At 42.9% G+C, this 25,942-nt stretch overlaps 1 protein-coding gene across 2 annotated transcripts; it reads right to left on the bottom strand.

Annotated features, from left to right (window-relative positions):
* Positions 1-42: 42 nt before the first annotated feature.
* AARS1 (alanyl-tRNA synthetase 1) lies at positions 43-25,942 on the bottom strand. 2 transcript variants are annotated; one of them, XM_081275028.1, is made up of 21 exons: positions 25,540-25,942; positions 23,182-23,346; positions 18,703-18,891; positions 18,256-18,401; positions 14,731-14,922; positions 13,852-13,996; positions 13,341-13,486; positions 12,543-12,651; positions 12,250-12,400; positions 11,217-11,341; positions 10,563-10,707; positions 9,027-9,205; positions 7,296-7,409; positions 6,124-6,330; positions 5,222-5,406; positions 3,205-3,313; positions 2,430-2,543; positions 1,747-1,866; positions 1,532-1,618; positions 1,019-1,132; positions 43-587 (listed from the first exon to the last, which is right to left on the bottom strand). In XM_081275028.1, exons 2-21 carry the CDS (start codon positions 23,323-23,325, stop codon positions 402-404), a joined length of 2,907 nt encoding a protein of 968 aa, XP_081131154.1. In that variant the 5' UTR covers positions 23,326-23,346; positions 25,540-25,942; the 3' UTR covers positions 43-401. The 2 variants fall into 2 exon arrangements, with proteins under 2 accessions (XP_081131154.1, XP_081131155.1); XM_081275029.1 differs by having other exon boundaries at positions 25,870-25,940.

Here is a 25,942-nt window from a genome sequence, read left to right as displayed (position 1 = left end):
TTCTACAGGAGTCCCTCAGGAGAAGCAGATCACATGGCAGCATCAAGTTATTGCACATGGTCCTTTTATTCTCTGCAGCAAAAAGTTTTCCTACCTGCAGACCCAAAACTCTCTGGTTGGCAGAGAACTGTTATCTACAGACACGATCATGAAGTTGTTAAATAGCAATCCTGGGGTAGTAGTTCTAAACAGATGGCATTGATATGAAGGGCAGTAATGTAATGGGGCACTGAGTCACAGGATGGCTCTCAGGTGTGTTCCAGTTACTGCTGGGTTAGGACGGATGGCGCTGTTTATAAAGTTCCAAGATTCTAATGTCCTTGTGGCAGATGGAGAGCTCCCAGCTGGACTGATGTATCCGGGTGAGAGGGAGACACCTGCCAGTGAGAGCCCCCCTCCCCTCAGTTCTTCACATCTCCTAGGTGGAGCTGGGCAAAGGAAGTGGCCAGCTGTAGTGCCTCCTGCAGGCAACCCACATTCTTGCCTGTGGCCTGGGCAGACACGTCCTTGCCACCACCTTTGCCATCCATTAGGCCTGACACCTGCTGTACCCACTCACTGGCTTTTAAGCCCCGGTTGGCTGCATTCTGAAAGACAGGAAGGGGAAGTGGGAGTCAGGTCAGAGGATAGGATTAAAGGGGCATGGAGGGAAAGAAAAAGGAGGGAAAGCCACCGTTACCCGCCCCCTGCCCTGGGTGTTGCTGCCAGAGTCCGAGACATACTCTACAAATGGTAGAGGATTAGTCAGTGGCCACTGCCAGGATGAAGAAGAATGGCTAAGCCAAAAGTCAGCCAGTACAGTCACACATAGTCACAAATGAAAAGGCCTGAGGGTAAGTGGTACTGAAAAAGGTGACACACAGGTGGGCAGGAGGTTGGCTGTTTTTTTACAAGGGCTGCACACACATAAATGGGTCTCAGCAAACAACAGAAGAACCAAACTCTGAGAAGCCAGACTGTGCTTCCCAGAGATGCAGAGGTTTACAGGCTTTGGAACAAGGTTGCAGGGAGTTCTGACCTGGGTGACTTGACACAAGCAGGTGATCTTGCCAGCCTCATTGTCCACTGTGAAGAGCATGGCAGACGTCTGTGGGGAATGCGTCTTGAAAAGCTTCAAGGCTTCATTCAGAGCCTACAGGGGGAACCTAGTGTTAGGCTAGGGCCCTGGGGCAGGAGGCCCTGCTCTAAATCAGGGAGTTTACAGAGCTCAGCCCTCAAGCCACCACCCCAATTCCTTCCAAGAGCAGGTGCTGTCCCTGGGAGCCTGTATGAAGAAGGACCAAGCCCAGAGCCCTGCCCACATTCTGGCTCTGAAGTTTGCCTTATAACTCCAGGGAGCTGCTCCTTCTTCCAGCTCATATTTTTCCATGGCTCAGTCTAACCTTAATCCTAGACAGCGAGCCCTCAGTTAACCACATGGCTCAGAGACTCAAAGCCCACCCATCTGCCACCAGAAGGCTGATGAGGCCTAGAAGGAAGGGGACATGCAGTGGACAGGCCAGGAAGTGCCCAGACCCTAGCCCCTGATTGCCTTGGCTGAGGCGCCGCTCTCCATCTCCAGGATAACCAGAGGCTGGTTGGGGTTGCTGTCGATGAGCTGCTTTGTCCTCTCCAACACCTACAAGGAAGTCCAGCAGAGTGTCAGGCCAAAGGCCCAGACCCCGAAACCCAGGCAGCAGTCACCCTAGACTCTGTCCAGGAAATCCTCTTGGCTCCCTTCCTGCCACCAGCACAGCCAGGACTCACTCGCTTTTGGACGTCAGCTTTGCTAGCGCGGTCTAGGTCATCCATGATCTTCTTCAGGGATTTCAGAGTCTCTCGCAATTCGTCCTTCTGCCACTGGGGGATGACTGCAGTGGCCAGTGCCTGGAACAGGAACCAGAAGACTAACTGGCTCTGGGCTACATGGTGCTAGGATATGAAGCTCCAGCCCACCCCATCCTTCTTTTAAACCAAAGTCCTCTCCAGCTTGTGTCTAGGAAAAGATATCTGCTGGTCTTGAGACCAGTCACTGTAGCAATTGCAGCAGTTGTCACAAGCAAGGCTAGAGAGAAAGGGGCACTATAAAGAGGGCTCAGCTCTCATGTAAGACCTGGTCCTTACCAGGCCATGAGCACAGCTGAGAAGGTTTAGGGGAAGTTCCAGATGTTAAGAATCACCAGGCAGGCCTGGAAACAGTGGACACTCTCCCTCCACACCTCCCTCACCCCCACTCATGCTTAGAAAGGGCTCTCGTGCCAGCTGCACTGGAAGCAGTAGTCAGGGTCCAGGGATTTGTAGGCCAGCATCAAAAAAGTCCCCTTTGCAAGGCCACTGGATAACAAGTCAGCCCAGAGGCTACAGTGAGAGTTCCTTAAGAACAGGGAGGGCCTTGCTCCATACGCACACAAGCAATGAGCAGGCCAAGGAGGGAGTAAGGCTGTCCTTACCTCACCAAGGTCAGCAATCTCCCTCTGTACATCCTTGTTTGGTGCGGTCTGGGCCTTCACTTTGGCCTCCATAACAGACAAAGATTTCTTCAAGCTCTCTGCCTTCCTGAGGGCCTGGGAAGGGGACAGTCAGATCTATAAATCTGAGTCATCCCCCGCTGGTCTCACAGCTCTGTCTGTAAATAGCTACAAAAGCAGCAACAGCACGTGTGGAGCACATGCTCTAAGAGACCAGAAATTTCTTTCCTCCGGGAAGCAAATGCTGACAGCCTCCTGCCCCAGAAAGGAGCACCTTCTTCACATGCCCAGTCAGCAAAAGTTGCCTGCTACATCAGGCTCAGGATGTCCAAGAAATCATAAATCAGGAGCCCTTTTCAAACTGTGAAATGACTAGTCCTCAGGCTTTGGCACAAACTATAGTTCCCACTCTCTGAACATGCACCTCTATGTCCTGTACCTCACACTAGGTAAACATGGAGAAGAGAGGGAACCCTTGAAGCCACAGCAAAATTTTGGCTTACCCTCCTAGACATGGATGTACTGAGACAGAATTTACATACATTTAAAAGATTAATCATAACAGCTGGGAGTTAAACACGACAATGTGGTGGTGGCTTTCTTCTGCCAGGTAGAGTTAACTGGAGGACAGGTGGGGGTAGCAATCTGGATTTTCCTTCTGACTACAGCAGCCACAGAACTGTTTGCTCCATGGATTCCCAAAATGGGCTCCCCCTGCCTTGTTCAAATAAACTACACACCTGCCTGCTGTGCTCACCTTCTGAGCTTCAGCACCTGTGACAGCAACAATCCTCCTGATACCCTTGGCAATAGCTTCTTCAGTCACAATCACAAAAGTTCCTGCGTGACTTGAATTCCGCAGATGCCTGAATGGCAGAACACAAATCAGGAGTGAAAGGAAGCCCAGATGTGCTGCTTGTCATGTTCTGATTTGGGGGAAAAAAAAAAAAAAAGAAAGGAAGCCCAGGATCCCTAGCCACCTCCCTACCCCTGGGGAGCCCATAGCTGCTAGGCTGAACCCTATGAGGTCATCATCCCTCAGAGAACAGTGGGTAATTACCTCGTATTTAAGGAAATTTCAGAACACAACTCTGGCTAAATAAGAACAGTAGAAGCATTAAGGGAAAGAGAGAGAAGGCCTGGGCTTAATTAAGAGTGTTCTGACACTGGGTAGACACCATCCCTCTGGGTTTCAGTCTTTTCATGTATAAAATGGGGATAATTCTCCCCCACATGGCTGTTGTGAAATCAAATAAAATAAACATGAAGTGCTCTGTAATCCCTAACATCCAATATTAGGGCTGACAGGCTCTACATGACATAGGCTCTACATGACGTTTTTGGTCCTTTGGTGGAATGTAAGCTATATTTTTATATCCCTGCTCACAAGGTGAGAATATTGGAGGATTAGTTTTGACATCTTTCCACAACCCCTTAAACAAATAGGGTTTTTTTTTTTTTTTTAAAGAGAGAGTGAGAGAGGAGAGAGAGCGTGAGAGAGAGAATTTTTAATATTTATTTTTTAGTTCTCAGCGGACACAACATCTTTGTTGGTATGTGGCGCTGAGGATCGAACCCGGGCCGCACGCATGCCAGGCAAGCGCGCTACCGCTTGAGCCACATCCCCAGCCCCTAAATAGGGTCTTATTCCTCAATAATTCTCACAATCATTCTGTGAGGGTGGTATGAAGTCTTTGAAAGTTGTTTCAGGTATTCGGGAAGAAGTGGCATTCACTTGAAGGTCCAATTCAGTTGGCAGGGGCCTAGGACTTGCTCCCTTAGGTCCATCACTTGCCCTCCATACACCCCACCTGTTCACTGCCTAAGGCCTGTAGGAAACCCTGGCTAGGCTTGGCTATGGCCTTCAGAATGTTCTTTCCACCAGGCTTACTCTGAAACTTTCCAAGCCACCAAGACCTTCCCTAAAAGACCCCACTAGCTCTGAGGGAATATAAGTTGATAGAAATAATTGGCTCTCCCAGGCTGTCTGAGCCAGGTCTACCTCATAGCCTGCTCAGGGGCTCTGAGACAACAGGCTTAATTCCTTAGATGCTGCTAAAGCTAGCAAAGGAAATGAGGTGAGGTGCCAGGAATGAATGGGGCTGAGACCAGACCAAGAACTCCACGAGCACTTCATGGCCTTGCTGAATCCTGAATTCACACCAGCATTCTTGTTAGGATCAGCCCGGGGAATTTAGGCTAAGTGTGTACACAATGCTTTTTACCTCCTCTTCCAGGAAAAGTATTTCATCACAAACCCAGGAAATGTTAATGTCAGACACTGAAGGCTCTGATTAGAGCACTGGGATTCTTGACAATACTATTTAGCAAGCGCATATCTGTGGACTTCATTTCAACCTTGGAAAAACCAGAGTTGGGGGCTGGAAATGTAGTTCATTGGTATACTGCTTGCCTAATATGTGCAAGACTCTGGGTTCCATCTCAAGCACAGTAAAACAAACAAACAAATAAATAAATAATAAACAAGCAAGCAAGAAAGGAAGCTGGCCAGGCACAATGGCACAAGCCTGAATCTCAACTATCTGGGAGACTGGAGGCAGGAGGATCATAAATATGAGGTCGGTCTGAGCAATTTAGTGAGACCCTGTCTCAAAATAAAAAGAGCTAGGGATACAGCCTAAGGAGAGGAGGAGGAGGAAGTGAGAAAGGAAAGAAGACACGAGCTAATCTAGCTAGCCTATTACCTCAAAGGTATTGCCAATTTAACAAAAGGCAGGTGCTACATCTATTGCTGCTCCTCCCACAGTACTCACGTTCCACCACAGAATTCAACTGAAGTGAGGGAGCCAGCAGGCCCAGAGGGGTCATCCAACAGCTCAGACACTGGGACCCCAATGGAGACAACTCGCACAGGATCGGGATAAGTTTCATCAAACACAGCCCGCAAGCCCTGGATGGCTTTTGCTGCTGCCAGGGGACAATCTTGGGTGTAGACAGGCTGCCAAGAAAGAAGAAGAAGAAGAAGAAAAAAAAAAAAAAACTGGGAAAAAAATCTTTCCTGAAGATGAACCAAGAGGCACAGAGAACAGCTACATGAGAGGCTGAGGCAGGAGGATCACAAATTCAAGGCCAGCCTTTGCATCTTACTGGGTTCAGTGGTGTGGACCTATTGGCAGGACTCCAAGGCTCTAACCCTAGCTCTGCCTGGCATGTGCCCCAAGCCTCCTGAAATAATGTACCAGTACAAGACAAAGGGATCAAGATGGGAATTTCCAACATTTTGTTAAACTGTAAGCCAATTCATATGTGGATGCATGTAGGTAAATAGACATTAAACAGAAATATAGCTGGGCACAGTGATACATGCTTGTAGTCCCAGATACTTTGGAGGCTGAAATGGGGGGATCACTTCAGATAAGAAGTTTGAGACCAGCCTGAACAACACAGAGAGAATCTACACACATAGAAACAGATAACTAGAAGAGCTCTGGTTGTCTAAGGAGGGAACAGGTTAAAGACTGCTCTCTCCCACCACCAAACACTACCTTTGCCCACTACAAAAGCAGTTTGGAAAATTACCTGCTTTCAGCAAAGCTATGTGCAAGACACAATATGGTATAATAGAATGAAAGCACTTGAACTGCTGAGCCTCCATGATAAAAAGTGACGGTGTGGGAAAGGGTGACGGTCATGAACTTAGACAAGTCCAACCTACCTTGGCTGCCTCAATCATCTCATTAGCAATCTCTTCGGCCTTCTTGATCTGTTGGGTGGACATAGCTCCCTTAGCAGTGAAGTCAAATCGAAGGCGATCAGGAGCAACCAGTGAGCCTTTCTGATCAGCTTCCCCAAGCACTGAGCGCAGGGCAAAGTTCAGAATGTGCGTAGCTGTGTGGTTGCTCATGACAGGTCTCCGCCGGGGCTGTAAAGGGGAGAGGTGGCTGATATTTGGGGAATGATTGGATAGCTATAACAAATGGCCAGTCATCCCCCAATACTAGAATTTTCAGTTAGATACATGGCTGTCCAGAGTAAAAACTTCATTTTCCAGCTTCCCTTGAAGGCAGTAAGTTCTGGCATATGACTAAGTTCTGGCAAAGAGGATGTGAGCAGAAGTGATTAGTACCCTTAAGAGAAGGGGTGTGCACCTTTCACTTTCTAAAACCAGAATAGTCAACTATGGCCTATGGGCCAAATCTGGCCTATTGTCTATTTTTATAAATTTTTACAAATAGTTTTTTTGGAACACAGTTAAACTCATTCGTTCACATAGTGTCTACAGCTGCCTGTGCACTACTAGAGCAGAACTGAGTAATTGTGATAGATAGCATGTGGTCCACAATGCCAAAATAGTTACCATCTGCCCCTTCATGAAAAATAATTTGCTAACCTCTAGTGTAGACCATGGGTCTGATAGTTATCATTACAGACCATGAAGTCCTGGGCAAACCCCAGGAATGATGGAGCACCAAGTGAGGAGAAGCTGAGCTCTGTAATTCTGTGGAGCAGAGTCTTATGTTACCTTGGACTTCTAGGTGTGAAATATATATTGCTATCTCACTTTAAACTATGGTTTTGGAGCTCTGCTATCACATGCAGTAGAGCCTAGTTCTTAACTAATTTAAGCTTCTGAAGAAGTGCTTAATGTTAGAAGAGAAATCCATGGAACAAGTCCATAGGATCTCAACAGAAAGTAGTGGTAAAACCACTGTTGAAGGAACATGCAGGTTTTACTCAGTCACATCCCTCACAAGCCATAAAATGTACCAAAATTTACTCCTGCACCCTACTTATAATTTCACTTAGGAAGGACAATGATGGGACAATATAAAACTGAAGGAGATGATTACTAACAAGATCCATAGGGGCCAATATTATGCAACTCACCTCATCGATAAATAGCCGGACCTGATCCCCTACTTTCAAGTTGCCGTAGATTGTTCCTATGTGGAGCACATACCCTCCTCGCACCTGAGCATTCTTCACTGTGAACTCAGTTTTCTAAGGGGAGTCAAGCAAGAAACCAACAAATTATTTTTTCAAAAAACATCAATTCTCTCTCTAAATTTATGTGTGAGCCTAGTGTGGTGGTGCATACCTGTGATCCCCATGACTTAGGAGGATGAGGCAGGAAGATTACAAGTTCAAAACCAGCATCAGCAACTTAGCAAGGCCCTAAACAACTTAGGGCAACCCCATCTCAAAATATAAAAAGGTCGGGGCTGGGGTTGTGGCTTAGTGGTAGAGCGCTTGCCTAGCATAAGCGAGGCCCTGGGTTCAATCCTCAGCCCCACATAAAAATAAATAAGTAAAATAAAGATACTGTATCCAACTGCAAATAAAAAAATAAATATTTTTTAAAAATAAATAAAAATAAAAATAAAAAGATCTGGAGATGTGGCTTAGTGGTATATTGCCCTAGGTTCAATCCATGGTACCAAACAAAAACAAAACAAAAAAAATCTAAGTGTGTGTGTGTGTGTGTGTATAAATTCACAATAAAATTAAATTCATATATGTTAAATATTAAAATTAAAATTCACATGTATAAAAATTCTCTCTTCAGGGGCTGGGGATGTATCTCAGTGATAAAATGCTTGCCTAGTAAGCAAAAGGCCCTGGGTTCAATCCCCAATACTGAGAGGAAAAGAAATTCTACCTTTACATATATAAATTGTACACATACATGTATTCTCTTAAGACACTCTTGGGGCTGGGGATATAGCTCAGTCTGTACATGCACAAAGTCCTGGGTTCAAACCCCAGCACTACAAAAAAAAAAAAAAAAAAGGCCCTCTTTAGTGGTTTCTATCTATATACATATATACAATACCATTACATATGTTAAATATACATACATATACACAAGATTTAGAAGCATCTTCGAGAATTTGAAAACCATTATAAGTAACCAGACAGTGTTTCATCCAGGCCAAACCTGGCAGGGTGTGGTGGCACATGACTGTAATCCCAGCTACTTGGGAGGCTGAGGGAGCAGGATAATAAGTTCAAGGACAGTCTCAGAAATTGAGACCCTGTCTCAAAATAAAAAATGGCTAGGGATGTAGCTCAGTGATAAAGCACCTATGGGTTCAAACCCCAGTACTGGGGTGGGAAGCGGGTAGGGGAAAAAACCAAAAAAACAGAAGCCAAACTCAGCAGTGGCTAAGCTAAGGGCCGAGTTTCCTACAAGGATGCTTGCCATTCAGAGAACTACCTCTCCTTATTCATGAGGAAAGAATGCAAGAACTAGGGATGACCCGTGTACCCTGGTTCCAAGGATCTTCCTTACAAGGATACCTAATGGTCAGGAAAGCAACAAGTATAACCAGCTCTGTTGGTTGTAGAAACACGGACAACGAAACCCAACTCAAAGATCTATTGAATGAATTGGTGTTAATATACTTTGTATACACCCAGAGATATGAAAAAATGTACTCTACATGTGTAATAAGAATTGTAATGCATTCTGCTGTTATATATAAGTTAAAAAACATTAATTAAAAAAATATATCTATTGGGTGTGCTCCTCAAGGCCTGGAGTGCTGAGGAGCAAAAGAAGGTTCTGGGCTTCATACCCATGCCTCCCTAGCTAACATGGAAGAACTGCTGGCTTACATCCTCGCTGCAGTCATCAACCTTCACCAGGTAGCCTTCATCGTAGATCTGCCCTCCTTGTTCAGCATAGAAACAGGTCTTGTCCAGCACCACTCCACACTCCTGGCCCGTAGACACCTCTTCCACAAACATCTTCTCCCTGCGCAGAGCCAACACTGTGGCCACTGCACTCTCAAACACTGCTCGGTGGAAATGCAAAGATGGGAGAAGACAAGATCAATGACTCTCGTGCACTTCGTTTTTTTTTTCTTTTCTGGTGTTGGGGAATCAAATCCAGGACTTCACCCTTTGCTAGGCAAATACTACCACTGAGCTATGTCCCAAGCTCCATTCACACATTCCTAGATGGCTTTTGCTGTTTTTTTCAAATCCTTCTTAGGTCCTGATTGTCCAATTTTATTAAAAAGTAAGCCCATTACATGCTTTGTGCATGTAAGGCAAGCACTCTACAAACTGAGCTATATCCCCAGCCCCAAGAATGTCTTAAGATATATGTAAAGGTAGAATTTTTTTTCCTCTCAGTATTGGGGATTGAACCCAGGGTCTTTTGCTTACTAGGCAAAAAAGAATTAGCAGGCTGGTTTTACACCAGGTGATGCAACACTCAATAGGGGAACTAAGTGTCCCCGTTTCTAGGACTGAGGAGTTTCCTGAGATGCAAGCTTTCAGTGTTAACCCTGGAATAACTCTGGGCAAACTAGACAAGTTGGTCACTAACTCATAGACACTGAATAGAAACTTGATAAATCTGATTAAATCTTTTAGTAACAAAGGTGGGTGCACTGGCACACGCCTGTAATCCCAGCTACTTAAGAGGCTGAGACAGGAGGATTGCAAGTTTGAGGCCAACTTCAGCTAAATAAAATATAAAAAGGACTGGGGATGTGGCTCAGTGGTTAAATAGTACCCCTGGATTCAATCCCCAGTACCAAAAAAAGAATGTATTCATTGTGTGATCACTTGGATAGACTTTGGTCTAAGACTGCTCTCTTGATAGGGCAAAAATGCAAAAGCTTGTATTGCTTATTTATTTCTTTTGTTTTTTAACTTTAAAATGCTATATACTGATGCAAAATTCAATTGCCACTGTTTCAGGGTCAACTGCCTGATTCCTTGAAGGTGGTACAAATTGAGGAAACTGGTAAAGGATACACAGAATCTCCCTGCAATTCAATTTTTTACAACATCCTCTAACTGTAATTCCAGAATAAAGTTAATAAAAATAAAACCACCAGCCCAGGATGCTTTTGCGAATAAAAGTGCAGCATAGCCAGGCGTGGTGGCGCAAGTCTATAGTACCAGCTACTTAGGAGCCTGGACAGAATTGCTTCTTGAGTCCAAGAGTTTGAGAGGTGCCTGGATAACAAAGCAAGACCCCATCTTTAAGAAAGAAAAAAAAAAAAAAAAGAACTAGCCTGACACAACTGTATAGCATTAAGGAAAAGGCTTTTGGGAGATCTGCTGCAGGGCACCTGATCTCTCAAAACACTCTAGGTAAGGGGCAGACAGCTCAGAAGAAGGAGGCCAGCAACATACCATAGCTACCATTGGAATCTGAATAGTAGTTATACTTTGGAGAATCGTCTGTGGCCTCCAGACCCTTTGCCCGAAGCTCTTCAATAGCATAAATGTCCAGCATAATGAGGTCTTCCCCACCTGCTCCTTTGCCCTGTGACTTCAGCTGTCAATAAGAGACAAGCATTGGTTACCTTAAAGTGTATAGGAGAAGAGAACCTTAAAGCCTGGACTATATATATATATATATATATATATATATATATATATATATATATATATATATATATACACCTTGGGTATAGTTGTAAAACTATACCCAAGGTAAAGCTCTAGAACAGCATTTTCCAATCTTGGCACTCTGCTGACATTTTAGGCCAGTTCATTATTTTTTGTGGACATGGTCTCTTGCATCACAGAATGTAGAGTAGCATCCCTGGCCTATACTAATGAGATGACAAGAGTATCTCGCCCCTAGTTGTGAAAATCAGAGATATCTTCATGTATTATTGCCAAATGGCCCCAAAAGGTGCAAATTCACTCTCATTTGAGATCCTCTAGTCTAGGGAAAAAATTTCAAAGACCTCAATGGAAGGAAAGTCATGGTTGCTTTGTAGCCAAGTCTTGCCTGGGTTTAAAGGTATTGGGTTTCCTGATCACTCTCACATTCCTTACCTGGGCTAGTTTCCTCTCCTCTTCAAAGCCATCCATATCTACCACCATGCCCTTCTCTTCAGCAATCAGTCCAGTGAGATCCACTGGGAACCCATAGGTGTCATAGAGGAGCCAAGCAGTGTCCCCTATATAGCACAAGGGAGTTGCATCAGAATAACATGGACAGCCCCCTTATTTTCCATGTGGAATCCTCCCAAGAGGATGCTGGGAATGACCAAAGGGATTAGAGTCAAGGCAAGTCAATATTAGTCCTACAAGACTTGTCAGAATACCCATAAATCTATTGGAAGTGACCTGGAGGAAGTACAGGGTTCTTGGTAAAGTTCATTTCTTGATTTGAATTAGTGGGTTCAGTTTGAGAAAATTTAGAGTCTTCCCTTTATACATAATACTTCAATTAAAAAAAAAAAAAACTAAGCTGGGCCTGTAATTCCAACGGCTTGGGAGGCTGAGGCATGAGGATCGGGAATTTAAAGCCAATCTCAGCAAGGCACTTAGCAACTCAGCGACCCTCTCTCTAAATAAAATACAAAAAATGTGGCTGGGGATGTGGCTCGGTGGCTAAGCATCACTGGGTTCAATCCCCAGTACCAAAAGCCAAAACCAAAACCAAAAATCCTTTGAAATTAATTATCCATTTGGTGAAAAATAAAGCAAGTTGCAAAATGGTATATGCCAAATGTTCCCACTTTTGCTGAAAAGCATACACATATATACAAGCATTTAGAGAAAAATGTGCATTTCAAGCATTTAGAGAAAAATCCTGAATACAGCAAACTCTATTACCTCTGAAAAATAATTTGGGGAAAGGATTTTCACTTTTTACTTCTATATTGTTTGAATACCTTACCATTATAAAGTATAACATTTATAATTTTACTCTTAATCCCATTTTACACCAAAAGCAGTTTGACCCAGCTATGCTCAGCCTCGGCACATATGGGAGCCCCACTGTAGGCCTGTGAATGAGGGCCTTGCCTTTCCTAGAAAGATGCCAAAGCCAGTATGGAGGAAGCCACAAACTGTGCCTCACCAGGAATGGTCTTACAGTCTCCCAGGCTCTGAATTTTCCGGTCCAGGATGCGACGTCCTCTGCTGAGAGTCTTGAGAAACTGAACTTCTTCTTCATTAATGATGTCCTTCACCATGTCTGGGTCTTTCTTTAGCTCGGGAAATGCATCTCCCTGACAAAGAAGGGGGGTGCTCAAGCCAGAGACCATTCTAGGACCCCTCTTACAAATGCCCATTAATAACATGCTGCCTCCCACTCTATCCCTCTTAGAATATGGCTTTAGCACAGAAGAGGTATCAGGGAAATGAACCTACCAGGGACTGGACAACAACGTCCACTAATGTAGCAAAGAAACCCCTGCTGGCATTGAGTTTCTCGTGGGAGTATCGAATAGCCCGGCGGAGAATCCGTCGCAACACGTACCTGTAAGAGGCAAAATCTAGTGCCCTGGCAGACAACATTCCCAGCTGAGGGTCCTGTCATAGCGCCTTTATAATTCTACCCAAGGCAACATGACCAACTTTCTGTCTTGCTTTTTTTTTTTTTTTTGCAGTGCTAGAGACAGAACATAGGGCCTCATGTGTGATAGGCAGGTGCTCTACTACTGAGCCACATCCCCAGCCCTTTGACTTGCTCCTGCATAGACTTTTTTCTATTCTAATCCTGCTTCTTTTTGTTTTCCCCAAAGTCACTAAGATTAATTCCAGCATAAACTCAGTAATACACCCCCAACTGCATGTCAAAGATTAGCTAGACTAAACCCTAGTTTGTTGTCTTTCCACGTTTGGCTACCCAGAGAGAGGCAAGAACAAACCAGATGCATGTGATCTCAGGCCCTGCCTGTCAGTAATAAAATTTCCTGGGGATAGTTAATACCTGAACCTATCCACCCCTGCCAAATTTCTATCATAAAACCTTAAATAAAAGACTCAGGATAGTGATATAGTGGCATCTCTTTAACATAAGCAGAAATTCCCTTTATTCCTTAAAAAGAAAAAATCCTTCCACCTACCCAGAAGACAAAAACCAATAATAAAGTCTGGTATTAAATTTCAAAGAGTCATAAAACTCATGGTATCCATCCAAACACTGCCCAGTATGTATATACTCACCCCCGCCCTGTGTTGTCAGGCCGGCCACCATCAGCCAATGCCACAGTAATGGTCCGAGCATGATCAGCCAGCACCCTGTAGGCCATGTCAATCCCATCAGCATCCTCAGCACCAACTTTCCCAGTGTACGGCCGGGCACCTGTACCCTACAGGTAAACACCCAGACACAGCCCATTGGCAGACAGCCTTCTGGTGCTGCCTTGGCCAAGGAGGGTCTTAAAGGATTGAGGAGCATTGGGAGAAAGGATGACTATTTTGCCAGATCCCATAACCCCAGGAAAGGGGACCCTAGGGAAAGCAAAAACCCTCCTGTCAGCCCCTTACACTCAACAAATTGTACTGTCTTGTGCCTAGAGTCTCATGCTACTGGCAATGAAATAAGCAGATGGTAACAGGTACTAATGGCTGACAAAGCATATGGTGATTTATCTTTGAGTGCTGCAAAGATCATCAGCATTGCAAAGCCTAGAAACCTCCATGGAAGTTTCAATCTTTGCAACAGGACCAATACCTTCTGAATGGCTTCAAAGTAAGGAACAAAAAGGTCAGTGTCATAGTTAGACATCTTGTTCTGCAGCACAGACACCAGTCGCTCCAGCCCCATCCCTGTGTCAATGCTTTTCTTGGGAAGAGGTTTCAGAATGCCATCGGTCTCCCTGTATAATCCAGAGAAAGGAAGAAGCTGAAGCAAGGACTCAGGTTGTCACCTCTTCAGGTCCTGCTGGTCAAAACTCACAATGTAGTTTATAGCCTATGACTATTTGTCACTTGCTTTTGTCTGGTTTGGTGACAGGGGAGGGGAGGAGAGAAAGGCAAAAGAAAGGGTAGTACTTTGGGGTCCATTTTAGAATGAGGAACGCTTCAGAGAAATGAGCTTTAAAATAGCAGCTCAAATGTCAACAGGAATGCCATTACAGGAGTAGCCCTCAAGGTACTATAAGGGATAAAATTAGTTTATACAAGAATAGGCCTATGGGGCTGGGGATGTGGCTCAAGCGGTAGCGCGCTCGCCTGGCATGCGTGCGGCCCAGGTTCGATCCTCAGCACCACATACAAAGATGTTGTGTCCGCCGAAAACTAAAAAATAAATATTAAAAATCCTCTCTCTCTCTCTCTCCCTCTATCACTCTCTCTTAAAAAAAAAAAAAAAAGAATAGGCCTAGCTCTACCACAGAGATCAGTGGAGAAACCTGAGAATAAAATTTAAAGAACTGCCATAAGATCTCATGTCTCTAGAGGTGACATGAGTATTGCTCCACTGTCCCTAAAGATTAGGGTCTGAAAAGAACCTTCAGCCACAAAGACGGTCACATAGCTGATTCCTCTTTCTCTGCTTGACTCAAGGAAAGGTTCTCCTCTTAGCAGGATTGAAGCAGGATCCCATTGCTACCTGTTATACTGGATGAACACAAGGTTCCAGATCTCTAGCACATTGGGGTCATCCTGGTTGACGAGGTGTGCAGCATCCCGACCACCAATCCGATCATAGTGGATCTCACTGCAGGGACCACATGGGCCTGTGTCACCCATCTCCCAGAAGTTATCCTTCATGTTGCCAGGGAGAATTTTGGTGTCATCCAGCCTACACACAACAGGGAAGATAAGCCCAGTTACAGTCACTGACAAGAATCCTGCCAAGACTGCTTCCACCACAAAAAGAGATCCTTATGATTTCTCCTAAAGAAGGCCTGCTCTTTGTAATTACTAATATTAAGCCTAGCCTACACACAAATCCTACTAAAGTTTATTTTATTTTATTTTTTTACTTTGAGACAGGGTCTCACTAAATTGCTTAAGGCCTCACTAAGTTGCTCAGGCTGGCTATGAACTAGAGATCCTCCTGCCTAAGCCACCCCAACCACTGGGATTATAAACCTGCACCACCATGCCCAGCTAACAAATGTTTTCTTTGCAAATGATCCTTCATCTTTCAAAATGACTGTTATGCTTTGTAAGTGGAGGTGGTCTGTTCATAACAAAACTCATGAAATTCAACTGCTTAGGGCCTGGGGGCATAGCTCAGTGGCTATATAAATGCTTAGCATGAGGCCCTGGGTTTAATCCCCAGCTCCCCCCTCCAAAAAAAAAAAAAAAAAAAAGGAAAAAAGAAAGGAAAATTTAATAGTTAATGTAATAGTGTTGAGAGGTGGTGGGACTTTTAGAGGTAATTTGGTCATGAGGACTTAACCTTCAAGAAGAGATTAATATAGCTCCTGCAAGATGGGGTTAGTTAAGCTGGACACAGTTGCGCTGTGGCTTTGGAGGCTGAGACAGGATAGCAAGTTCAAAGCCAGCCTCAGCAACTTAGGCTCTAAGTAACTCAGTGAGACCCTGTCTCAAAAAAAATAAAGAGGGCTGGGGATGTGGCTCATTAGTTAAGTGCCTCTGGGTTTGGATATGGGTCAGTGGTTAAGTACTTCTAGGTTTAATCGGAGGTACCAAAAAAAGAGGGCGGGGGGGAGGGAGGGAGAGGGTGTTAGTGATATGGAGAGCAGAGTTTTGTGAGTGTATGAGGCTGGGCATCAAACTCAGGGCCACATGCTTGCTAAGTACACACTTTACCACTAAGCAACACTCCCAGCTCAAAAAAAAAAAAAAAAAAAAAAGGAATTAAAAGAATTAAAAAACATTTGCTTTGTTGACAGTTGCTAAATAATAAAGCACTCAAAAGAGATCTTGCTTGTTTGATAAACAAAGTACAGGATATATATAAAGTCAAGTAAAACAAGATTCAAGTACAGTGAAAGTAATTTTTTTTTTAAAAAAAGTCAGCCACAGTGGCACATGCCTATAACCCCAGCTACTTGTGAGGCTAAGGCAGGAGGATCTCAAGTTAAGGACAGCCTGGGAAACTTAGTGAGACTTGTTTGTCTCAAAAATCAAAGCAGGGTAGGGGGCATGGCTAAGTTGGTTCCATCTGCATTACAAAAAAAAAAATCAATTAAGAAAAGACAGGGCTATGGTTGTGGCTCAGTGGTAGAGCGCTCGCCTAGCATGTGCAAGGCTCTAGGTTCGATCCTCAGCACCACATGAAAATAAATAAAAATAAAGGCACATGTCCAACAACAACTAAAAAATAATTAAAAAAAAAAAAAAAGAACAAATGATACAATACTGCGTCCAAGTATAACAAGAGAGTTAATAAGAAAATAAGACAATGACAACATGGACATCCCAGTCCCCTATATTCAGATTCTCCTTGATACAGCACAAATACTATTAAGATTTCAATATTGGGGCTGGCGATGTGGCTCAAGCGGTAGCGCGCTCGCCTAGCGTGCGTGCGGCCCGGGTTCGATCCTCAGCACCACATACAAACGAAGATGTTGTGTCCGCCGAGAACTAAGAATAAATAAATGTTAAAATTCTCTCTCTCGGGGCTGGGGATGTGGCTCAAGCGGTAGCGCGCTCGCCTGGCATGCGTGTGGCCCGGGTTCGATTCTCAGCACCACATACCAACAAAGATGTTGTGTCCGCCGATAACTAAAAAAATAAATATTAAAATTCTCTCTCTCTCTTTCTCTCTCTCCCTCTCTCAATCTCTTTAAAAAAAAAAAAAAACTCTCTCTCTGTCCCCCTCTCTCACTCTCTCTTTAATTAGAAAAAAAAAAAAAAAGATTTCAATATTATTTTAAGTGTTCAAACACAAACACATATAACTCATCCATTGTGTTCACTTTTATAATACATTATACATTAAACTTTAAAGAGCTGGAAGACTACGTACAGAGTATACAATTACTGAAAAATGATTAATCTTAGAGACTTTCATTTCCTATTTTCAACATTTCAATAGCATTTAAATGTTTACAACACATGCATTAGAAACACAATTTTTTTTTTTTGGGAGGGTGGGAAGGGTAATGTGAATTGAACCTGCGACACTTTATCACTGAACTACATCAATAGCCCTTTTTATTTTGTGACAGATCTTGCTAAGTTGCTGAAGCTGCCCTCAAACGTGAGATCCTCCTGCCTCAGCCTCCAGAGATTATAGACAGGCAACACTGCTCCTGGCTAGATACACAATTTTTTTTTATATTTAATTTTTTTTTTAGTTGTAGTTGGACACAATACCTTTATTTTATTTATTTATTTTATGTGATGCTGAGGATCGAACCCAAGGCCTCACACATCCTAGGTGAGCGCTCTACTGCTGAGCCACAACCCTAGCCTTAGATACACAATTTTTTAAAAAAATATTTTTTTAGTTGTTGATGAACCTTTATTTTATTTATTTGTATGTGGTACTGAGAATTGAACCCAGTGTGTCAGGCATGCTAGGCAAGCACACTACCACTGAACCACAACCCCAGCCCCTATATACACAATTTTTAAAAATTTATAAAACACAAAAAATGAGGGACTCTTGTGTCAGCTTTCAACAATAGAATGACTGAACATATTAAGAAGCAATGAAGCCGGGTGTGATGACACATGCCTGTAATCCCAGGGGCTTGGGAGGCTGAGACAGGAAAATTGTGAGTTCAAAGCCAGCCTCAGCAACAGTGAGGCACTAAGCAACTCAGTGAGACCCTGTCTCTAAATAAAATACAAAATAGGGCTGGGGATATGGCTCAGTGGTGGAGTGTCCCTATGTTCAATCCCCAGTACCCCCCCCCAAAAAAAAGCAATGAATACATCAAAAGATATTTACTCCTGGGGCTAGAGATATGTCCAGTATAGAACATGTGCCTAGCAAAGCTCTGGTTTTGGAACCCCAGCAGAGGAGGAAAAATAAAAAAGAATAATTACTCTCAGTCACCCTAACGTACATCACAAATACACATCCCAAAATGAGAAATGGCAATGGACTTAAAACCATAAGATTTTGAATTCAAAATCATAAACTCTGGTACTGAGTTTAGTAATCACTTACTCCTCTCTTCTCTCTGCAAATGAGTTGCATTCTTACCCCAAATTTTGCCAGATCTGTTTGCACTCCAGATCTGGTTCTAAGCCAGCTGCTTCATCTCCACCAAAGTATGTAACATACAGTCTTTCAACTGGAATGCCAAATTCTTGGGTGAGAAGTTCCAGAGCCATTTTACAGGCCAATTCCTACAAAAATAACAAAATGAAAGATAAAGAAGATGGCCAAACCAAAATATCCTAAGAACATGAAAACTATAATATCTTCACTATAAACTCAACCAAATTCAGGATGAATTTATGTAAGAAATACAAACTGAAATCATCAAATTACAGATATTATTTCTAGGGGTATTAGAATTAACAAATGTCCTTCACTATTAATCTTCTAGATGATGATATTTCATGCTTTAAAACAAACAAACTTGTTTCCTTAATGGAAATGATGCCTTTATTTAAAACTCCAAAGGTTCTTCTGCACTGAGCTTACCTTGAAGTAATCTCCAAAAGACCAGGAGCCCAGCATCTCAAAGAAGGTGTGATGGTAAACATCCTTGCCCACATCATCCAGGTCGTTATGTTTGCCTCCAGCCCTGATGCATTTCTGGGTATTGGCTGCTCTGCTCAGTTTTGCCATAGGGTGAGATGGATCAATAGTGTTCAAGAAGATAGGTTTGAACTAAAAAAAGAGAACAGGACAGTATGACTTTTGAGCTGCAGATTATGTCAGGTGGCCATAACCTGGCAGGAAAAGAACACACACAAATTGTGCTTTGGATTTAGTGAGCCTAGAACATAAGCACTTAGAAGCAGGTAGCTTGATGGAACAAAGCAGAAGTGAGCAGCTTCTACCCAAAACTAATTCCCTAAGGATTTCCACCACTGCCAATGATACCACCTATGCTCGGGAAGGCCTGCCAGATGGAAGTGGCCAAGGGTTTTTCTTCTTCACAAGTCTCCAATGTTCAGGGTTTTTATAATGCTCCTGGAAGAATTTATTCTAAAAATTGATATGCTTGTTTAGGAATAAAAGTGAGAAAGAAAATTTGAGACATATTAATGGAGTGAAATTTGCACAGCTTGGTGAATAACTAAATGTGTAGAAATAGTATTTCCCTGCTGAGGACTTTTCCAATCATACTTAGATGTATCATTGCTATTAGCTTGGTCTTACTCTTCCCAGTAGGAAATGTCCATGTAAGCACCATTACATGTAACCATATAATAAGTTAATTAAAATCAAATAATTAGTAATTATGATTATTACTATTATTTTTGAGTGTTGGGGATCACGTCCAGGTCTCAGATATGCTAAGCATGTTCTTTATCACTGAGCTATGGCCCCAGCCTTAATTAATAATTAAAAAAATTTAAAAGTCTGTTTCTTATTGTAGGTGGTGCACACCTATAATCCCAGCAGCTCAGGAGGCTGAGGCAGGAAGATCTCAAGTTCAAAGCCAGCCTCAGCAACTTAGGGAGGCCCTAAGCAACTCAGCAAGACCCTGTCTCTAAATAAAATATAAAAAAGGGGGGCTGGGGATGTGGCTCAAGCGGTAGCGCGCTCGCCTGGAATGCGTGCGGCCCGGGTTCGATCCTCCAGCACCACATACAAACAAAGATGTTGTGTCCGCCAATAACTAATAAATAAATAAATATTTAAAAAAAAAAAAAAAAAAAGGGCTACAGATGTGGTTCAGTGGTTAAATGCCCCTGAGTTCAATCCCTGGTACCAAAAAACAAACAAACAAACAAATAACAATAACAACAACAACAAAAAAAACAGTTTCTTCGTCACACTAACTTGGTAATTCCATGTGTTTGGTTGCTACCATATTGGGCCACAAAGATATGAACATTTCCATCATTGTAAAAAGTCTACTGAATAGTCCTGTGCTAGATCATGAACTCCTTAAACATAAAAATTACCTCACCCATCTCTATACATCCTGAGACTGGCATAATCCCTAAAAAAAAGTAGAAGTCCAAAAAATACCATTTTAAATTGTTTAAAGAAAAAAAGAAGGTTAAGCTATTTATGATCTTGAGGCAAAGTAGCACAAAAAAAGTTTAGGAAATGACTGCCTAGATTCAAATCCACAATCTGGCATTTACCAGCTATGTAAGCAGAGGCTACTGATTCAGAGCTTTTAGCACTTCCGTAGGGATGACAACAGTGAAAGTTAAATGAGTCAACTATGTGGGAGACAACAGTACTAGCACACAGCAAGTACTACACACAGGATAACAGTTCCTATTATTAGGAGAATATTTCCAAACACTGGACCTCTGTGGTTCTTACAGAAGCAGCTCATTTGAGAGAAGATGGTTTGTGCCCTGGTATGCCTGAATAGAACAGAACCTTTCCAGTGTTCCAGAAAACCCATCCCCTTGAAAGAGTCCACCTGAAATCATGTCCCATTTCCAGATGTATGCAGAAGACTCCCATATTACTGAAAACATGTTTCATAATTTTACAGTTAATGATATAAAAGGAAGAAAATGTTCCCACTTCTTGCAAGTTTCCATACCAAATAAGACATCTGAGAGAAAATAAAATGTTAATTTATCCCAGAGAGTGAGGAGCATCCAAATGGCTGGTGGATCCCTGGGTCTGGGCTGCAGGGGAATCATAGTCGAAAGCCCTGAGAGCACTACCTAACCTGCATCCACTTCCAAGTAAGGATCACCCTAGTAAACATTTCTCAATGCCACAGACTAACCAAAAAACTTCCTTTAAATTCCTTTAAGCTGGGTGTTGTGGTGCACTCCTGAAATCTCAGTGACTTAGGAAGTTGAGATAAAAAATCACAAGTTTAAGGCCAACCTGGGCAAATTAGGGACCCGTGTCTCAAAAGAAAAAAGAAAAAAAGGCTGAAATGTAGCTCACTGAGAGCTTGTCCCCAAGTTCAATTCCCAGCACTGAAAAATAAATTAAAAAATAAACTCCTTGGGGCTGGGGCTGGAGCTCAGTGGTAAAGTGCTTGCCTAGCCTGCATGAGGCACTGGGTTTGATCCTCAGCACCACATAAAAATAAACAAATAAAATAAAGAAATCCTGTCCATCTACAACTACCAAAAAAATAAAAAATAAAAATAAATAAACTCCTTTATGAGGCTTGAGGCATAGTGCAGTGGTAGCATGTGCTAGACTCTAGGTTTCATCCCTGGCACCAAACTCTAGGTTTCATCCCTGGTGATTGAATCCAGGGCCTTTTGCATGCAAGGCAAGCACTCTTCCAACTGAGCTATATCCCCAGCTCCATTTATCGACTTTCTGGTAACAAAATATATATAATAATTTGTAAAGGTTTTCAAGGGAAGTGTGTCTGTAAATGCAGAGTGTGATAAGAAAAATAGATTCTTTTAAGGAGGCCAGCTTCACAGAGATGTTTACATTTCAAATTCAAGAGAAGATGTTACTAATTGGGCTCCATGGTAACAGTTGGCAGGGGGAAGAAAGAAAGGAGAGAAGAAGCTCTCCCCTTCTCAGGTGCTGTCCTTGAAGGGTTAACTTGCCCAGAACAGTGAAAGAAAAAGCTGCTTTTGTGTGAACTTCTGAGCCCCTCCCCCTACACACTGGGCATAAAGTTCTGAAACTGCCTGAACTCAGGGTTCAGATTAATTGATTATACTGAGAGCTTTACCCCCTGAACTTGGCTGCAGCCAAATAAAACTGCTTCCTGCTGTCTTTGGTGTTCTGTCTCATCTGTCCCCTAAACAGCCTAGCATGTGTGAGGTTCTGAGGTTTGATCGCCAACAGTGTAAAAAAAAGAAAAGAAAAAAAAATTATTAAAAAAAAAATTGGGGGGCTGGGGATGTGGCTCAAGCGGTAGCGCGCTCGCCTGGCGTGCGTGCGACCCGGGTTCGATCCTCAGCACCACATACCAACAAAGATGTTGTGTCCGCCGAGAACTAAAAAATAAATATTAAAAAAAAATTCTCTCTCTCTCTCTCTCTCTCTTAAAAAAAAAAAAAAAAAAAAAAAATTGAACAAAATGCTGAATTTTTTCATTACAAAAAAAAAGACAAAATTTTATAGACTAGATGGCAGACTATATTTTCTTACTTTTTCTGTTTTACTGAAGTGCTAGGGGTTGAACTCAGGGCCATAAACTTGCTAGGGAAGTGCTTTATCACTAAGCCACAAACCCAGACCCACGCTATTATTTCTCTTTAGAGAGATAAATCACATCTCTCTCTCTCTTTTTTAAATGTATTTATTTTATTTATTTCTATGTGGTGCTGAGGATTGAATCCAGTGCCTCACATGTGTGAGGCAAGCACTCTACCACTGAGCTATAACCCCAGCCCCTGAAGGTCTCTTATCATCATAACTAAAAATAGTTAAGGTCTGAGTACTTACTATGTGCCAAATGCCATGCTAAACATTTTGTATGCACTATGCATTCTTTTTTTTTTTTTTTGGTACTCTGGTACCAGGGATTGAACCCAGGAACACTTAACCACTGAGCCACATCCCCAGACCTTTTTATTTTTATTTTGAGACAGGGTCTCACTAAGTTGCTTAGGGCCTCACTAAGTTGCTGAGGCTGGCTTTGAACTTTCGATCCTCTTGCCTCAGTCTCCTGAGACACTGGGATTACAGGCCTGCATCACCAAACCCAGCTTTCTTTTTCATTTTTCACTGAAATCTATGGGCAGGAAATATTATTCTTTGTTTCACAAAGAAACTAAGGTTCATGACTAGAATGTTCTGTAAGATCACACGTGAGGGTTGTGGTAGAGCACTTTGCCTAGCACTTGTGAGGTACTTGGTTCAATCCTCAGCACCACATAAAAATAAATAAGGTTTATTTATTTTCCTTCTACAACGAAAATAAATAAATAAATAAATAAAAGATCACATGATAAGTAACAGAACTGGGATTCTGTCTCACTCCAAGAACTGTATTTTTATCACTGCTCTGCTGCCTCCTATGTGGATAGTCAAGGAGAAAGAAATCCTTACCTGGTTCATGCCTGCATTGGCAAAGAGCAATGTGGGATCATCCAATGGGATAGTGGCAGATGAATGAACATAGGTGTGCTCATTTCTCTTGAAGAAATCTATAAATCGTGCCCGGATTTCACTTGCTGTTAGGGTTGAATCCATCTTGAAAGTCAACCCAAAGAACTTGCCAAAGGAAAAAAAAGAAAAAGAAAAATCAAGGGAACTGGAACTAAAAATAGGCATTACATAAGACTCCCATTTCTCAAGCCAAGTCAAAGCAAGGCATAGGTAAGCTATTTAATCTTAAAACCTCTATGTTGTAATGTCCAAGGCTAAAAACATTATCAAAGCGAAACTTGGCTACACCAACAAACAGCAACCCCATCCATTCTTTTTTTCATGCTAGTCTCAATAAGCTCAATACATCAACACACCAACTAGAGTAGGAGGATCCCAAGTTTGAGGGCCACCTCAGTAACTTAGACCCTGTCTCAATATAAAAAATAAAAGAACAGGGGATATAATTCAGTGGTTGAGCATTTCTGGGTTCAATCCCCAGTACCACAAAAATAAATAGAAAAATGGAACCACTTTATAACATTATCTAAAAGTCTCTAGAACTCTTTCTAGACCCAACTCTACCTGAAATAAGTTATTTTGGCTGGAGTTTGGTTCCTTTTTTTTGTTTTTGTTTTTCTTTTTAAAGTAGTATCTACCTATTTATTCAACCAGGGTTTTGTGAGAATCGCCCCCCACACCAAAAAAATACTGTATTTGATTGGAAGTAATTTGTAAACTGTAAGTTCTAAAGGAACAAGATAGCTAATACTTTAAGTCATTTAGCATAAAATATTTTCATGAGGAGGAACCAATAAAGATGTTCACAGTAAAACATGATACCTTGACTCTCAAGAGTTATGTTTAACCACAATTTCAATTGATTTATTCAACACTTAATCAACACATTACTCAAAACCCTTCTGGCAAAAAGAGTAAAACAGGCTGAAAACCAAAGAGTGGACTATAAATCTCACACATAGGAACTGGCTGTCCATGCCAAGAGTCAAGCCTTGAATTTTCAGAAACTTTCCTACCACATTCTTTCTCACCCCTCCCTGTCATGGCTCTCAAAGAATCTTAACTATGGTGGCAAAAATGAATTGATGGCAGTAATTCTTCCTTTGCAGTATCACATGGCCATTTGAAAATGTTCACCATGCTGGGTGAGGTGGCAAATGCCTATAACCCAGCAGCTTGAGAGGCTGAGACAAGAGGATCATGAGTTCAAAACCAGCCTCAGCAACTGGGAGGCGCTAAGCAACTCAGTCAGACCCTGTCGATAAATAAAATACAAAATAGAGCTGGGGATGTGGCTCAGTGGTCAAGTGACCCTGAATTCAATCCCCAGTACCAAAAAAAAAAAAAAAAAAAAGTTCACCACTTCTTTATTTAAATGGACCACTTGAGGTAAATAAGCAATTACATTCCAAGACATTTGAATTTCCCATTTTTGCTTAGTCATTCAACATAATGAATGCATACTATATGCAGGGAATCAAGAGGAATTACAGTATATGTCCTTCATGGGGAGACCATCATATACAGAAATAATTACAGTGTCGTACAAAAGGACCTAATATGTTGGCTATAAGCCCTAAGGAGTCTGGGACTATCAAAAGCTGTGTGTCACTACAACTCATTCATTTTTTTTCAATAGAAAGTCTACATGGGATACAGAGGTAGCACAAAGACAGGACCTCAAATTCCGCTTTCCAGCAGGAACTGTAAAGGTCTTGGCTAGATTAAATCACACTGTGGCTCCAGGCACAGGACCTTGTAACAAGCTCTCCCTCCATGTACCAGGGTAAGCTCCCTACCCACCCCTACTTCTTTCCCTTTGCCTAGTTAAATTTTCCATTTTGATATCTGAATTCCAAAGAAACTTATTTAAGGAAGCCTTCGCTTCCGACATTAGACTCATAGCCCCAAGTGTCTCCCTTCGTAATTTCCAAATGCATTTGATGGCTGTTTAAGACCCGTCTCCCATCGGGATGTAAGTTACATCTCAGTGGGTACCGGGGCTGTTTTTGGCTATTACAGTTTATTCCCGGTATCTAATACACTGGTTGCTAAATGCCTATTTCATGATCATTTATACCAATCCTTTACAACAAACTCGCATATTTTAAAGCACAATAGGAAACCCAGATTGTCTGAAAGAGTAATAGCAGAACATGATTCTCAGGGTAAGCCTGGGCTGGTATCAACAATTCCGTTAATTAATAAACTTATTTTTTTATTAGTTGAGGAATTGAGGGAATAGCTCCCAGAAGGACTCCGACCATTCGGGTCACGCTTCTCTGAACCCCCACTCACCGCTAAGAGACTAAAATTGGGAACTCGATGGCCACCGTGATCCTCGCAAGGCCTGGGTCCTCAGCAACTCCACCCGAGACGGCTCCACCTCCAGCGCGCCAAGGGGCTGGCAAGAGCCGCTCTCGCGCTCCCGCCCGGACTCGGGCCCCGCTCCAGCCCAGGCCCGGCTTCCCGTGGCCACGCGGGAGCTGGCCCAGGCACCAGCCGCAGTTGCTCCTTTTCCCCTAGGCCCGGGTCCCTCCCAGCGCCGCAGAGATCTGAAATTTGCCTGCCACCCACTAGGGTCCCGTTCCTAACTCCTCCCTCAGAGCCCACCGGAGGCAAGGTTACCTGCTCTGTGAGAGGAGCAAAAGCACAGCTGTACCCGCCCCGGGCTACAACCCGCCGCAACCCGCATCGCCCT

The sequence above is a fragment of the Spermophilus citellus genome, assembly GCF_964194105.1.
Source record: "Spermophilus citellus genome assembly, chromosome: 18".
In the NCBI taxonomy this organism is placed as follows: domain Eukaryota; kingdom Metazoa; phylum Chordata; class Mammalia; order Rodentia; family Sciuridae; genus Spermophilus; species Spermophilus citellus.
The sequence above is the reverse complement of the archived record's forward strand: the minus strand, read 5'-3'. Positions and strand labels throughout refer to the sequence as shown.